This window comes from Neopelma chrysocephalum, unplaced genomic scaffold, assembly GCF_003984885.1.
Source record: "Neopelma chrysocephalum unplaced genomic scaffold, ASM398488v2 Primary Assembly neopelma1_22, whole genome shotgun sequence".
Lineage (NCBI taxonomy): Eukaryota > Metazoa > Chordata > Aves > Passeriformes > Pipridae > Neopelma > Neopelma chrysocephalum.
The window spans coordinates 105,135-121,814 of NW_020897689.1; the positions used below are offsets into that span (position 1 = coordinate 105,135).

A 16,680-nucleotide genomic window follows, 5' to 3' on the forward strand; every position below is an offset into this window, starting at 1 on the left:
AGCCCTGGTGCGACCTTGACTGAAACCAGCCCAACCAAACTCAGCTCTGCCTCAACCATGTGCCATTACATTTCCTCAAGGAGTGAGCCAAGTTGGTGTTGGGTCCTGAAGACACCCACAGCCTTGCCCACTCTTCCAGGGCTCCCCTGACTTGCCCAAGACCCCATGTCAGCCCCTGCCCCAGCAATGGGACTCCTCCACCCAGGCAACAAGCCCAAAATACTTTTTAATGATGTGAAACAGAAGGTGTTTTGCAGGCTGAGGTGGGTTGCAGAGCTCAGTGGTGCTCTCTTTCCATCCCAGGCAGGCTTGTTGTGTAGAATGCAACCAAATAAATAAATAAATAAATAAGCAAACAATTAAATGCAATCAAGACCTCAAAGTCTGGCCACCACATGGAATATTTTTAAAGTAAGTTTGCTTCTATTGGTTGGTTTTTGAGGGCTTCCTTTTTACTTTTGTGTGAATATGCCTGAGTATTGATAATTATTGTTGGCTGCACTCAATGTAAGAGTCTTGGGCACCACAGTGAAGAAGAAATGGTATTTGGACCAACAGACCTTTTCTTGGGTCTTCCTTCAACAGTTCTGAATTCCAGAGGTCCATTGTTCTATTGAAATTTCTAACCTACGGTTTGCTGATGCAGCAGTTGCCTGTTGTTAAATTACCACCATCACTTAGTGCTATAAAATCAAGTTATTGAATTCTGTGAATCTTGCAACTGCAAAGGAGACCATGGCTTCTGAACCTGATTGCACTGAGGACTGTGGCATACTACAAAGATCAACTGCAAAAAGTTGTCTGTGCTGGTGCCATTTGTCTGAAGATTTTTTAACTCAGTATTCAAAGAACATTTATGTCTAGCTCACATCCTACTATTATTAGTATATTATGATTTTTTTATTTGCATTGAAAAGCACATCTATTTATGTCATACATGACTTAATCCTGTTCCCTGGACAATTATTGGCAGAATTCATTAACGTCATTGAGTGCAGGAGTGGAAAATAGTCAGTGCTTTTGCTAAGTACTGAAATAATCCAGTTTTGCCGTTTGCTCTTTTTTCTCCCCCCAAAACTGACAGTTGTTTTAATTTCCTTTCAGTTAACTAGACTGAAAAGTAACTTGTATTTTATGATGAACTGAACTGCACTGCTTCCTCTGGCTGCTCATTTCTCACTCCCTGCTGAGACTTCAGCTGTGCTGGCTTAATGAGTTAATGGGGAAAATACCTTTTGGACACCTATTATAGTCAACAAAGCTCTGCAGTGCACAGATATAGAACACACCTTCCTTTTGGTTCATCAGAATCCAGATTATCTGCAAGTAATAGACTAATAAGGAGTTCTCCAATGAGTCAGCTGATTAAAGGCAATCCTATTCCCCGAGAGCTCTAATGCTGGCTTTTACAGCTATCTCATGCACAAGGACTACAGATCACTGGTTCTTACCTATCCTTGTGCTCCCTCACCAAAGGATCATGTTCTGCTTTTAGTGCTCAGTCAAAGAATTGTAAATGCTGCTGTGATGTTGGAGGAAAAATGTTGGTGGAACAAATTCAGTACTCCCCGCAAGCAATTGCTGGGAACAGTCTACCAAATCTACTCTAGTGAAGGGAGTAATGGCCTTTTTTTTAGATTGGATGGTGGCACTTTCAGGTGATCCTGACTGTTTCCCTTAAAACAAATCAGAGTTTTATTATTCCTTAATTTCTAAATGTCTTTCTCTGCCCTGTGCCCCACTTAAGACCCTCAGCAGTTTACCTCAGGCACATAATTCTTCATTTCCCTACTTCATACCTACCAATCTCAAAGTATTTGATCCCTTGTACCTTTCTCACTCAGTGTGAGACTTCATACCCAGTCATTGGATGTGAATTGGGACAGGCAAAGACAAAGCTGTGGACATGAATTGGTGTAAATAAGCTGACGGTCCCATTGCTGTGGGCCTAATCGTGCTTTGTCCCACATCTATTATTGCTTTTTGTTCTACATTTGCTCACCAAGATACCTGTGTCCCCCGTGCAGCAGGAATGAATGATGGCAACGGAGCAGCTTCATTAGGGCACATAGTGACTGTGGGCACTCCCAGCGTGTCCAGCAGTATCCAACCCAGCACCTAAATTAATTTTTGTTCATAGCTGATGTTGCTGGTGGGGTTGAGAATAGCCAAGGGCCATCCAGCACTGCCAGAGGTGAAAGGCAGAGCAAAAGTGAAATGCCACAGTAGTCTGGAGGAGAGTAAGGTGGGTGGACTTCATTCAATGCCTGTTCAGGCAACTCACCACTGGGAACATGGTCTACTAAATCACGTCTTCTGAGGGGAAGAATGAAGATGTATTCCTCCACTAAATACACAGGGAGAAAGTGCACTTTCAGACAGGTTGCATTCAGTTTCTATTAAAATAAATTTGAATTTTGTTTTTCCTTCTTTTTTTATTTCCCCCCTCCCCTTGCATTTCTTTCCTACTCCAAGTTGATTTAGGTCTTCTCTATGGACAACCCTTATGTCAGAAGGTGATTTGAGGAACTACTTTTGCCTTCATATACATAAATACAAACTAGCTAAGTAAGCGTCAGTTAAAAAGCACTGCTGTTTTATATCCAATAGAAAATTTCTACCTAATTGCTTTGTGTATCACCTTGTCTAATCGTAACTGGCTGGGGAAGGATTGCAGAGCTGCTACTCTGTGATGTTTACTTCATTTTGGCTGCAGGGAGAATTCCTTGAAGATATGATTATTGAAACAGAGAGTAGATAAGATGGGTGAAAAACAGTTGCTCTGAATTTTAGTATTGCACTGGGCGGTTACGTTCGAGCACTTCTTTTGCCTCTGTCTTGGGCAGTCTGAGTTGAAGAGGTGTCAACCAGGAAAGAGAGGAAAAAGGGCTGAACAGACCAGGACTGCACTGGTCTGCATCAGTCCATGGGATTGTATTTGGAAATCCAAGCCTATACTCAGCCCTAATGAAAAGGACTCAATTCATGTATTTCATTAATCAACCTGCTGTTATCCCTGAAGTAAGTACCAGAAGGCTGAAAATACTGCACCTCTCCCCAACTTTAAAGACAAGTAAGCAAATGTTTTCCCCACAGATAGAGTAGTTGAAGTTCATGAGTGCTGATGGTATTCCTTGAGGAAGAAGAACATCATATGGAAGAAGACAGTAGTACAGAATAGGACCTGGAGAGCTGATTGTCCAGTTGGAAAATCAGAGTAGGCTCAGAAGAGATAGTACAAAGGGAAACACCCGTGCAAGTTCCCTAAGTACAAATTCTTCATGCCATAGTTGGGACAACCCTTATGGATGGCTTCATGGAAGAAACATATTGTGTGGTTGCTGGAGAGACGTGTTTTCTTTGTCTGTCTTGAATTTTATGAAGAGAATGTGAAAGATGACATCTAGCAATTCCTAATTTAACAGTAACTACAACTAAACACAAATGCTTTTCTGACTTTGGTTTATTTCTTCTGTCTGCACTTTCTGTTATAATGTATGTCAAACACTTGGATGAGATGTTAGAGGCTACAGTTCTGCTGAAATCAGACTGGCCATAAATCTCTCCAGTCCCGCAGCAAACAGGTTTTGCTCTTTTACTCAGCAGTGACAAATTACAGACAACTTGTAGAGAGTAAGTAAACCAGAGGTGCAGAGCACAGTACTCCAACCACCCACTCACCTTCATGATTTCCAGCATGTTTCAAAAAAATCAGCTATTTCAGTTGAGTATGCCAACAGCAGAAGTATTTTTGCAAACCACTGTCCATGCCATAAACCTTCCTTCAAACAGATGTTGTTATGTTTTGTGCAGTAATTATTACAAGCCCCTCTGTACATCCTACACAGTTGGAGGTGGCACTTTGTGATCTTTGGGACTATCACGCAGCAGCAGAGACCCAGAGGCTGATGTGTAAGAGACAAGTGAGGTGGAGATGCAGGACCTGGGACCAAGCACTGAAACACAGGTGAAGAAAATCAGGACATATTTTTTCTCAGTTCTACCGTTGGTAGAATCTGCATGATTCCAATGTACATTGATGAGTGCCTATTACTTTGGGAAAAGCTCCTGGCCCTTCAAACTTGAGAATGGCTCAGGAGGTCCCTGAAAATCCTCATGAAAGACACAGAAATTCAGTAAAGTCAAAGGGGAAACAAAGCAAGCAGATTTCAATTGAAAAATTTTGTAAAGGTCTGCTTTTTGCAGAAGAAAAACCATTTTACTGCGGAAGAATGTGCTAGGCTACAATCACAAAAAGAGATGTTCTTTTCTGCATATCACTGCTCCCTTCAATAAAGGTGCATCATCAGTTAAAGACTTACTTGCCTGCAGTACGAAAAAAATTTTTCCCCTCCTCAAAACCAAGTTGTTCAGATTTTCTACGTGCAGGGTAAGAACTAGTCCTATTAGATTCAGGGACTGATAAAGTAAGAAGGAGATTGTAAACATAAAGGAAAGCTGTAGGAGCTTGGTTTTGAGGTCATCATACTTAATCCAGAGCCTGGATAATTGACAGCTGACTACAGTGCTTACATATACTTTTTGTTGTGGTAGCCCTACCAAGTAGTTTTGTGACAGTTTCTTATTCTTCATTTGTTAATCAAGAAGTACGTTGTTGCAAGTGTCACACACTGCAAGTTTGGATTTTTTTTCCTTCTGGCAAAATGTCTTCTGCTAATCAGCTATGAGACTGTAAGAATTTAAGGACCACACCCTGGGTCTCTGGCATGTACACTATATATTCATCTCTCCTGTGGACAGCCTCAACACTGTGTGTCTTTGTGCAGAGTTTGTGTGTTCTGATGCATCTTTGCTAATATCCAGCTGCAGTAACACTGAATTTCTAGTTTTATGTCTTTTCAAGCCCTTGCTAGTAAAGGGTTGCAGAAGAAGTGAGAGCTGGTTAAGCAGTTCAGGAAAATGGGTGCAGTCACTTTGAGGCTGACAGAGAAAAATAGATTTGTAAACATCTGAGCTTTGAAAAACAAATGAACAAGCAAACTAACAACTCACCCCCCTCATAATATTCCTACTTCAAAGATAATTCCAAAATAACATTGAGATATTTTATTCCGAAGAAATGTTTTATCCAGCGGGGGCTTAAGTGTGTTTTGCAGACAGAGAACAGATGCATAATATATTTAGAGAATTAAATGCATTAATGAAACTTAGGCAACTTTTTAATCATCATTAATTTTGATAACATATGTATTAAAAACTGTCTGAGGCAAAATGGCATGTATTATTTTGCTTTGTTCCACTTTCCTGTTTTCATCATGGAAGAAACAAATGTGTTTATTTTACTGGCAATATTAAAGCAATCATATGATTTTAAGTCTTTTGAGATTGTTTGCAAGTTTTTGCTCTTCTGCATGTCTGCTTCCTCCCAGCTGGGGGCTGGCTGTTGTATGGAAAGGCCAACCACGTCACGGAAAAGCCCTGTCTCTGATCAGATGGGCTTAATATAAACCAGGTTTGCTGAGAAAGAATTAAAGGGGCAGCCCCCAAGCAGGAGAGGATTTACTTCAGCAGAGCAGCTCAGTGCATCACAGCCCACTGAGAGAGAAGGGCAGCGTGAGCGAGGGACTGGACTGCCTGGAGGAGCCTGGCACAAGTAAGGCAGAGTGGATTCTGACTGGTTCTTTTACTGAAGGTGCTAGAGACTCAGGCAGCTTAAAGCAGTATGGGGTAACAAAACCAGTTTGAACCTGGAAGGCAGTGTGTGACAGGGGCGCATTTGGCTTTGTTTAATGAAGTATGGTAATTAGTTAGAGGCTAAATCGTAAAATGTTTGTGTTTGTGATGGTTTTGTGAGTGACTGTTTATTGCAGATTGTGAGTTGTGCTTTGTTGTTTGACTGAATCAAAGCTGGCCATTCTCATCTGGTCTTTTCAATAGGGATACTGCAGGGGAAAAACGCATTTTAAAATTCAGCTGTAGTAAATATTTAATTTTGTTTGTGAAGCAGCCTCTACTGAGTGCATGATTTCTAGTTTAGATATATTTCTTGCCAACAAAGTTACCATGACTAGGACCATGCATATAATCTCATTTTACCCTGAACTACTGCACATCACAGAGAAAATATTGTGTATGCCGTAATAAGTTGAGATAGTACTTTTTCTGTATATTTGACCTATGTCCTTTTGGGCACTTATTCACAGAAGTTTTCAGACAGTCTTGTGTGAAGAAGAATAGTAATTTGTGCATGTTGCTTTGATGCTTTGCTGTACTTTTTATTGTCCACCACCTATTACAGAAGTCTGAAAGTGATTGGGTGCATTTTATGGACAATTATCCTATTTACTAACGTGGAAGAGAGAGCCAAGAAACAGAGAAATATGGCAAAAAAGCAAAATGTCTAAATAACTGTCACTTTGGGAGCTGGAATGTATCAAAGTAACTTTCCTAAAAATGGTAGCTGTTGGCCTGTGAGAATGACATCACTGTTCTCTGCCTCCAAGCAAGGCAAAATAGAGTTTGTTGAGTAAAATGTAATTATGAGCTATACTTAGACAAGAAGAGTGAACTTATCTAACTAATTGTGCAGTAAATGAGGTTATTGATTTAATATCTATAAATTAATGATAGTGATACCTCCTGTAGCAGCTATAACCTGTACCTCCTCAGAAGAGCTGTTGGACTTCACTGTGTTGTCCCTCTTACCAGACAAAAAGTCACTTTCTGAGGCAGAATCATTCTTTGTTTACCTGGCTACAGACAAGACCCAAACTCACCCCATCATAGCAAGACTTGCTTGCGTGGCTCTTTTCTTATAACAGGGTTGTCTAAGAGTGCAGTGAGTGATGCTTTATTGTTTTCCCAAAAGTTTCAGCTCTTAACTGAGACAGTGAGAAAGATGCTGTACACCTGGTCGCACTGGCAGTTGGAGACAACTGTGACCAGTGCCTCTGTTTGCCTCCAGTCAAGCCAAAGGATAGGGAACGTTGCCTTTGCCATAGACAGCCTCTCAGCAGGCCTACAGCTGCTGTGTACAACAGGTGTGGTGAGCACTGCCCCTTCCTTCTTCTCCTGGGACATAGCAATGCCTCCCTCTCTCCAGGTCTGCAGCTGGCATATCTGTGAGCTTGTAAAGGCTAAACAAGATAGGATTTAGCATGTGAGGGTGGCATTATCTCTACGCTCTGACTCACTAACGAGTAGTATTTCTTTGTGTACTAGCAAATACAAAAGAGTGCAGAAAGGCTAACTTTTCTTATATACTAGGTCCCTACAGAGGATGTGCTGCCTTGAAGTTTGTAAGAGAGCATTAATGCATTTCTAAATGTTTTGTGGGTAACATTTGTTATTTCCCTATTTCTCACTAGGAGTTCAAAATGACTCTCAACAACGTTACCATGCGTCGCACCCACAATAGCAGTCTGCACCAGCAGCAGCAGCGATGGAGCATCCCTGCTGATGGAAAGAATCTGCTGGTCCAGAAAGATTCCAATGAGTACAACCCACAAAAGCGATACACCATCAGTCCCGATGAATATTACAGAAGGAGCTGGTCCTCGGAGTCGTCTGACTCTGTCATCTCCTCTGAGTCTGGTAGCAACTGCTACCGGGTGGTGCTGATCGGGGAGCACAGTGTGGGGAAGTCCTCGCTAGCCAACATCTTTGCAGGGGTGCATGACAGCATCGACAGCGACTGTGAGGTACTGGGAGGTAAGTAATTATGTCCTGGGGTCTTTGTGTTTGCTTGCAGTCAGCTCTGCCAGTAGTAATTGGCACAAAAGAAACAGAGACCATTTAATAAAAAACAGAGGTAACAAACATTTGGATCTGATCATCAAAACTAATTCAACTCAAGCATCTCTTTTAAGAAGACAAGAAAGGAAAATGAGATAAGTAAGATACCAACCATGACTGAAAGCCCCTGAAAGAGAGCAAATCAGATTCCCATGCTATTTCATTCCAAAATACCTGTTGAAAACTGCCTCATTCCTGCCTGTGATGATGCTACACAAGAGGCTGTTTCAGCTTTCTTGCTGGTCCAACATTTGTGTCACCACTAGCTTCACGTGACTGACTCCATCTTTCTGTGTGGGAGAGAAAATAACTGAAGGTCCTCATGCTCTACAAGAATTAAATATTTAGGAATTATATATAAAGAAAAAGTCACATCCAAAATATTTGTCATTAGAAGTCATCTCAGCCTTTCTGTATAAACACATTGCCTCAGCACAGGCTGTATGGAGTTTGAGAAAAATATATAAAATTTTGAGTATAGGTCTCATTTCATGTTGCTTGAACAGCAGAGGTTCCCCCAGGGGGAAAGCAGATAACAGTCTTTCAACAGAGTAGGAAAATTCCTATTGCCCATTGGGGAGGAAAAAGCACAAGCTGTAGGGTTTTCTTTGATGCTTCCCCCTTGCTATCCTCCTCTGCTTTGTTTAGGATTGCAAAGTGTTCTTTAATCTGAAAGATCAGATCATGCAGAAGGTGAAGCTGTGGCACCAAGTCCTGAGCTATATTGTGTGCAGGATGTTGATGTGGAAGTGTTGTGCTGCCACAGAAATCTGCAGTGGCTCTAAGGATTCAGTCGCTGTTGCTTTCAGGGGACATGCAGTTTGCTGCCTGGTTTTGCTTATCTGCAAGTATGCAGGACTTTCTTTGTCTCTCCAATATCCCTTTCTTCTCCTTCCTATAATCCCTTGGTGCAATGGTGCCAGTGCTAACACTGAGAGTTTCTGGGCTTCTCTTCCAGCCTTCAGTGGGGCATAGGCTGGACAACTTTTTTTCTGTCTTTAACTCCCCAGATGGGAGAGGTTTTGCCCGGGATTTAATACAGCCCAGCATCAGGAGAGTCAGACTCATGTTTTCCATGCTTGCTGTCTCAGACTGGGGGCACAGATCTTCATGCCTTTGGGGGATTTGAAGTTCATGGATTTAGGTGTGCTCTGCCTTCAGCTTCTGCCATCACCTTTTCCTGTAGTCCCACCAGCTCCTCAGCCTGTAGTATCTCTGATAAAAGTTTTCCTAGTGCTAAAGGAATGACGTAGAGTAGGTCTGTGGGGCAAACAGTCAGAAAGTGCAGCTGACTTGCTTAGCACACCCCTGTCAGGCAGTTTTCTTCTCCTTCATGTGAAGCCGTGTGGTTTCCTCTTTCCATTGCACTCCCAGCAACATTGCTTGGAGTGTAGCAGTGACAGATTTTCAAGGCCAGCTCTGCTGAGGTACTGGAAAACTTGCTGTTGTTACATCTCTCCATTTTTAGTGTCAGCTTCAAAATAAGCACGACATGAACTAAGATCTCACTTTCAGTGTGTTTTATATTCTATGAAAGTTCCTTAGGATTGACCAAGGTGCAAATCAGTGCTGAATATGACTATTTAGGCATAGTATTTTCTAGGAGTACCTATTTGTACTTTCTTTGTGTGTAACAGAGTGGAGAAGGAGCCTTTCAGATGTCTTCTGGTGTACATGGAGCTTATTCTCACACAGATGCTCAGTTACTTGAAGAAACGATTCTCCAAACTTTAGCTAGTAAACTGGAAATTTTATTACAAGAGGGGATAGTTTCGGGGTAGCCAGCTCATGGAGGAGTACAGCTACTTTTATAGACAGGCTTTGCTAGTGACTGTAAGATGAAGCTAACCCACGAGCACAGATGTCATGATATTGGGTCTGCAAGGGAAACCACTCCAAGTGATTAACTCTGTCTTTTTAATCTTGCCATTTTAAACTGTTTCAAGCATGGGCTCTATTTGATTTTATTTTAAATGTGTAATATTTTTGGCTCATTCTTTTTCATGAATTCCTAGCTTTGAAGAAAGACTGATTACAATTTAGGGGAAAGTTCACTCCAGCAATGCCCAGTAGAAGTATTATGAGGCACTGGTTAGACACAGTCCTATCTACAAGCATGGTTGGGGCAGATCCTTCAAATGCTACAGTGAGAGGGCTGGTATGCTCAGAAGCCCTAAGACTGGCTTTTTTCACTGACCAGTAACGTAAGGTTAGAAATGGGTCCAACTCCCTTATCGCTCATCCAAATGCCCTCGACTTTGTGGAAGAGAAGAGAGATTAGTATTTGAAGCAGAAGCTAGACTGAGATTTCACAGCAAGGGGTGATCAAAATTCAACCCTTCCAGAGTGCGAACAGCCTCCTCAGATCTAGGCAGCATTTTGCCACATAGCGTTTATAATCTAGGTATGAATTTTTGTGGCCTCAGTACAAAATAACTGACCTTCTCTGGTTTGTTGATTCTTTTGCTATTTGACATCAAAGGTAATGCGGGAAACTGCGAAATGGGAGAGAATTAGGGTGCAACAGAAGTCTCAATCTCCCAAAACTCAACAGCTGTTGTCTCACACACCCTGTCCCCATTGCTTGGTAGGCTGTTGGCTGTATTGCTCTCAGCAGCAGTGACTGTTCACCCGTAAACTGTTCATGCTAAAGCGAAAGCAAATATTTTCCATTACTCAGCCTCACTGGACTCTGCAGCTCCCATGGGGCAAATGTTCAGCCTTAGGTTATTTCTTCCACTGGTTCTATTTTCTCTCTCCCACATAAGATAAAGAGAATATCAGCCAAAATAATGAACATTTTGTGTCCTGATCTTTCAGCCTCCTTCATATATCATGGAAAGTAAGACAACCAGTAATGAACAGAGTACAGGTTCAGTGCTGATGGAAATGAGGAAAGAACTGAATGTGAGCCAGCCTAAAATTTGGCTCAGTAACTTTAACTGTGAACAAGTTACCCATAATCAACCGCTTGTTTTTTTGTAATGTACATGATGCCACAAAATAATATATTACCAACCTTTCTGCTTTTTTTAATAGAAGACACATATGAAAGAACTCTGATGGTGGATGGGGAAAGTGCAACCATTATACTGCTCGACATGTGGGATAATAAGGTACTTTAATTTGTTCTAGTCAAACACTGAAAGAAAAGTGCATATGAATGACTGCTAATATCAAAAGTAGGTATCTTTTGGGAAAGAAAATACGTGTTTTCCATACAGCAAAATCAGGGAAAATATAGGATTAATGCCACCCCCACACAAGGCAAGCATGCCTAATGGCTCTGCAGTGTGAACCTGAGAAGTGCAAGTCTTCTTCATCTTTTCAATGATAAAACAAAACATTCAAGCTTTTTTCCAGATCATGTTCATTCCAGCACAATGAATTATCTGGGGCAGGTTTTGCCCTCCTTCATCGTGAAGTATTCATACCATCACCGCATTGGAATTACTTTTAGTATAACTGTGATTCAAACCATACCCATTACAGTTTACAGCAGGAATGTATTTGGATTCTCTAATGTTTTACTTTCTAAGTAAAACCTGCTCTGGACATAACGATGTCTGACCATTTCATTTGAACAGCGTGAGGGAGAATGGATTCGGGACCACTGCATGCAAGTGGGAGACGCCTACTTGATTGTCTACTCCATCACAGACCGAGCAAGCTTTGAGAAGGCCTCTGAACTCAGAATACAACTCCGCAGAGCACGCCAGAAAGAGGATATCCCCATTATTTTGGTTGGCAACAAAAGTGACCTTGTCAGGTGCCGTGAAGTTTCAGTGGCAGGTAAGGAAAATGATAAGCATAAACCCAACATAAACATTAAACGTCATCTGGTAGCTTTTGGGTAAACTCTGGCTGGGGGAGTACACTGGGATCAGGACTGGGCAATAAAAGAGCAGTAAAACAACAGAGGACTGGCAGGACAGAGTACTGGGTGGGGTCTGCCACATCCTTAAGCCTCTCTTGGTAACGCTATTTTATGTCAGATAATCCCTTTTCTATATTTATTAAGTACCACCATATGACACAACATAACATACAACAGTGCGATCTCAGTGCATCAGAAACGTGGGTTTCTCTGTTTTGACATTTTCTTCTCTCTTCAGCTGTTCTGCTCTTCTGTTTCCCAGCTGAGCTAGACTAGCTTTTTTCTCTGGGTATGTGCACAGTTCCTCTGGCTCTTGTCATGGTTGCCCCAAGTGAAGAGTTTGAACTGAGGAGTTCATAGAAAGCACAGGGATGGTTCTCATTCCTCTCTGCCCAGATTGAAAGTTCTTTTGAAAGATGGTAGATGAATTCATGTCTCTTTAGTGGTCCTGTCAATGAGTTCACAGCATGCCTGAAGGCAACATGAATTGGCTTGTGTGTGAAAGACAGCTGTCAGGTTTAGCTTAGCTTAGGCTCACGTAACTGAGGGTAAGAACTATGATTTCAGATGCACCCCTAAAGCCACAGACATAGTTCTACCTTTATTAAGGGTTTTGTATGTAAGTCTTTTCACACCAAAGTTGCTACTGTCCCCAGCCCCCTGTTTACACCCACAGCCCATGGAGGAGGATGGTGCCCTACCTCCTATGCTGTGCTGTGTGCCTGCAGGTCACCCTTAAATGCAGCTTGAGGGAGCCTACATCTAAGATGGCCATGTGGTTTTAAGCGTTCCAGCCTTTGGTGTCTCAGCTCAAGTCGGTCAGTCCCAGCTTCCTTTGCAGCCAGCAGGAGGGCCTGGGGTTTTCCAGGAGGGGATTTGCCCCCCCCTTCCCCCCGGGAAGGGACTGTGACACAGAGCAGATGAATCATGGGCTAACAGGCAGCACGAGGTGATTAAAGACTTATCTGTGCCTATATTAAGCTTGAGGAATTCCCTGGTGGCTCTGACTCCTCCACACATGGCAGCTTGTTGTTCCACTTCCCCTCCTGCTGCCCCTGGGGCTTGCGACCCGCCGTGACATGTCCACCTTGCAATTTTGCAGAGGGACGAGCCTGCGCTGTCGTGTTTGACTGCAAGTTCATCGAGACCTCAGCAGCTGTGCAGCACAACGTGAAAGAGCTGTTTGAGGGCATCGTGCGGCAAGTCCGGCTCCGGAGGGATAGCAAGGAAAAGAATGAGAAGCGACTGGCGCTACAGAAGCGGAGAGAGAGTATCCCCAAGAAAGCCAGGCGTTTTTGGGGCAAAATAGTTGCCAAGAACAACAAGAACATGGCCTTCAAACTCAAGTCCAAGTCTTGCCATGACCTATCAGTACTTTAAGAGTACTGGACTCTACCAGAGCTTGTGGCATTTTATGGACATTATCTAACTTTGTCATGGGACAATCAATCAATCTATATTAGATTGGGCTATCAGTGACTTAGGTTCACAGTTGTGATTATGATGATACGTGCTGGCATAAGAACAGCACAGTGTATGGAAATATCTCTCTTCCTTTTTTTTCCCAGTAGTTTTAAAAGAAACATATAGACCAGAATGACCCAAAATTATGCTGGGAACTGTTCTGGAATACCTGTTCTTTCTCCCCTCACCTTTGAATAATAGTGTAAGAACTTTGAATGCCATGACTTGGGAAGTGAATACTACTGTTTTTACTCTCTCTGTTATTAATATTTCCTTTTTAAAACTGTGTAAAAAATTGAGGAACTGACTGGGGATTGGCCCCTTGCTAGTTGGCTGGTCAGGCTTGGGCACCCACAGCTGAAAAAAATGCATTTTTGTAGACTAGCTGCCAAGATACCCATTGTTTTTATTTTTAATTGAGGATGAGTTTCAGTGAGTTTACACATCTCTTACTCTGAAAATATTTAAAGGAAAAATCCTATAATCAAACAAATTTTCCTCTCATATTTTAATATTATGGGTTTGTTTAAAAATCATAGTAAAATTAAAAGTGCAAGTTGTATCAAAGTGCATCAAGTGCAGGATGCCAAACCTTTATAAATCACCTGAGCTTTTTTATGAAACCACATGGACTTATTGTATCCAGTCTTGGCCTTTCTCCATGCCAGAGCTATGCTGTATTTATTGTTGTGCAAAATAACAAGCATTTTAATGTTGAGAGGAAATGTATTTATTACCAATTTTCTTAAAATAATAATGTTAATTTTATTACTGTTTTCTATCTAATATCTTTTTTCAGATATGCAAGTTTTTACTTACATGCCTTCTAATAAAATAAATAAAATATATGAATGCCTTCGAGCCTCAGTGGGAAATCCCTAAGAATGTTTTCAAGTAGAGAAAATATTTTGAATGCTGGGCAAAATTGCTACTTGAGAAGTGCAATGAGGATTCCTTACATCTCTAAACACAGGCTACTTGGCAATCTAGTATCTCAAGGCAAGAATCACCTGGAGACTCAAAGATATGACTGTACAGTATCCCTCTGATAGAAATGGGGTTGTGGTGACAGTTAAAAATAAATCATTCCTAGAAAAGGTATTTGGCCTTTAGCCTGGAAATGTAGATAAGTACCATTACCTCAATTTTGGAGAGAAGTGAAAGGCTACATTCGGGGACAGAAAGCAGGTAGCTGTTATGGTGTGTCCTAATCCTCACTTCCTGATGGGTGTAATTGTACTGTTTTCCTCTCGACTGTGCTGGTTAGAGGCACAGTCATCACACTTTGCCCGCATATGGTTCAGAAAAGCCAGGTCTCCAGCCTGGCAGCTCATCTTCCTTGATGATGAAGGCAACAAGATGAAACACTAATACGGTGAAAACTGGATTTCTTATTTTGAGCTGTACAGCTATCATGCACAAAGTGCTCTGGAAAGGAGTGAGCTTGCTGAGTCTTTGCCCAGAATTGCCTCTGCTGAGTGGATGACTTCTAACAGTTCTCTAGGGGTAAAAGATCACACTGCAGTATGACTCTGTGCTAATGAGAATTCTCTGGAAGGGTATTCCTAATCTAGAATAAAGTGTTGACAAGAACAGAAAACAAAACTTTTTGAAAAGAGCACAGACAAGATCCATGTTGCTGAATTTTGAATTAATGCTTTTGAGCTGTTGACATGCAACCTAAGGTCAACTCGGAGAAGTCTGGGGAATTTAGTTTTCGGGACTTTTAAACTCTCAGAACCTTTTCCCCATTTAAGAATGGAAAAAAATTGCACAGAAAAAGAAATTTTTAAGATTATATTTAGGAATTGGAAGTATAGCTCTATGCAACCATCACATTTCTTTAGCCTATTCTATATCAGTCAAGCTAGAAATCTAAACTAATCAGGTTTTGAAGAAATGTAAAATGTCCATGTTGATCATACAGCCTTTAGGGATAAAACCCGTCCGTGTTCATAGCATCACTTGATACATAGATGGCATCATAAAAATTTGGAGTTACCTAGTAAGTTTTCATGTCCTCACTTGTCTCTTTCCACTCCTTCCAGGATAATGAAAATTCCTTCTAAAACATGATTTAAAAAAGAAAAAAACAAGTGATAGGGCCATTCCTCAAAGCTGTCACAAGTTGCTACAAAGAACCATGTGTTGGGCACAACGTGTCACCTTGTTTTTCCTGTGGTTATGGTGAGCAAACATCACTGCAATTCTGTCTTTGGGGGCTGCTGCTCTGAAAGGCTCAGCACTGCCTTTGGACCAAAACAATTTAAAGATATGCTTCCACCTTGCGTGTCCCAGTCATCCTCTCACTGGCCCTCTTGCTTCACCCTGCAGGCTCCTGGCTTGCCCTGAGCTTTCAGGGAGAGCACAGGGGAAGCTTTGGGGTGAAGAAACACCAGCAGCAGCATCCGCTCCATGGAGTTGTTGCTTCAGTTCACTCAAACACCATTTACACTCTCTGACCTCTGGATGTGGAGTGAGAGAGCTGGTGCTGAGTATCCCCACTCTGCACATTTCAGGGGTTTTTTTGCTTTGGACTCAGTCTAATCTGGTTCTGTAGATTAATTGTCCACCTGGGACTGCAATGCCTGAGAAGCACTCCTGAAGGACACTGTGAGTTTCACCTGAAGGAGACTGCAATCACCTGCTGTGATCTGCACGGCTCCAGTGAGGTGGGCATGGAGGAAGAGCTGGGGCTTTCCTTTGAAGCTTATAAGATGAATCTGAATCATGATTTTAGTTGATCATCACCAGATTACCAAATACAGCAACTCTTACTATATATATAGTAAGATATATATATATATATATATATATATATATATATATATATATATAACTGCTAGTGTACCTGGAATGACTGATTAAAAGTAATTTAATCTGAAATGCTGAAAATCCCTCTGTTCATCTCAGATGTGAATGTCCAAAACCATGGAACAGATCAATCAGCAATTCTAATCACTCTTCTGGCTATTTATTAAGTCAGGGCTATAATGACAGATCCTAATGCAATAATTACAATACTGGACCCAGAGATCTGGCAGTAGCTGTGGAATACGTGAGTCACAGCAGTGAGCACACCAAGGCCAAAATGGCAAAACTCACAGAGTCCAAACAAAATAAAACAAATATAGAAAAAAAGTCTAAGAACGCACAAAATGCCAATTATAGTGCAATAACTGTCATAAAAAGCTCTTTTCAAGAAGATAGATCAGATCTGCAAGTGGAATTACTGGGTATGTCCAGCTTAATTAATTTAATTGTGACAGACAAACTGCAAGAAGAAAGGTTTACTTACGCTTTGGGACAAAAAAATCACACTAAACAATTATTTGTTATTATGGCACTATGTGGATTTGCAGGGTGTTACATGCTTTTGACTGTGGGAGAATTATTGATAAAATTTAGTCAGGTAAAATAAAGAAATTTTCAATTAAATCAATGGATGTACTCTGGATTTAACCCTCACATATTCAAGCCTTTCAATATCAACCCCTTGGAAAACTTTAAAGACCAGACTTCTCTCCCTGAGGCTGTTAGGAGTTGAGATAGAAATGGGACAAAGGGCTCCTGACAGCATCAGT

The 16,680-nt window shown here is 41.5% G+C and overlaps 1 protein-coding gene across 2 annotated transcripts; it reads left to right on the forward strand.

Moving 5' to 3' along the window:
• The first annotated feature begins 5,470 nt into the window (after window positions 1-5,470).
• On the forward strand, window positions 5,471-13,901 carry GEM (GTP binding protein overexpressed in skeletal muscle). 2 transcript variants are annotated; one of them, XM_027677012.1, is made up of 5 exons: window positions 5,471-5,619; window positions 7,329-7,671; window positions 10,795-10,871; window positions 11,343-11,547; window positions 12,735-13,901. In XM_027677012.1, the coding sequence occupies exons 2-5, from the start codon at window positions 7,338-7,340 to the stop codon at window positions 13,010-13,012; spliced, it is 894 nt and encodes a 297-aa protein (XP_027532813.1). In that variant the 5' UTR covers window positions 5,471-5,619; window positions 7,329-7,337; the 3' UTR covers window positions 13,013-13,901. The 2 variants fall into 2 exon arrangements, with proteins under 2 accessions (XP_027532813.1, XP_027532723.1); XM_027676922.1 differs by having other exon boundaries at window positions 5,471-5,614; window positions 12,735-13,900.
• Window positions 13,902-16,680: the final 2,779 nt, after the last annotated feature.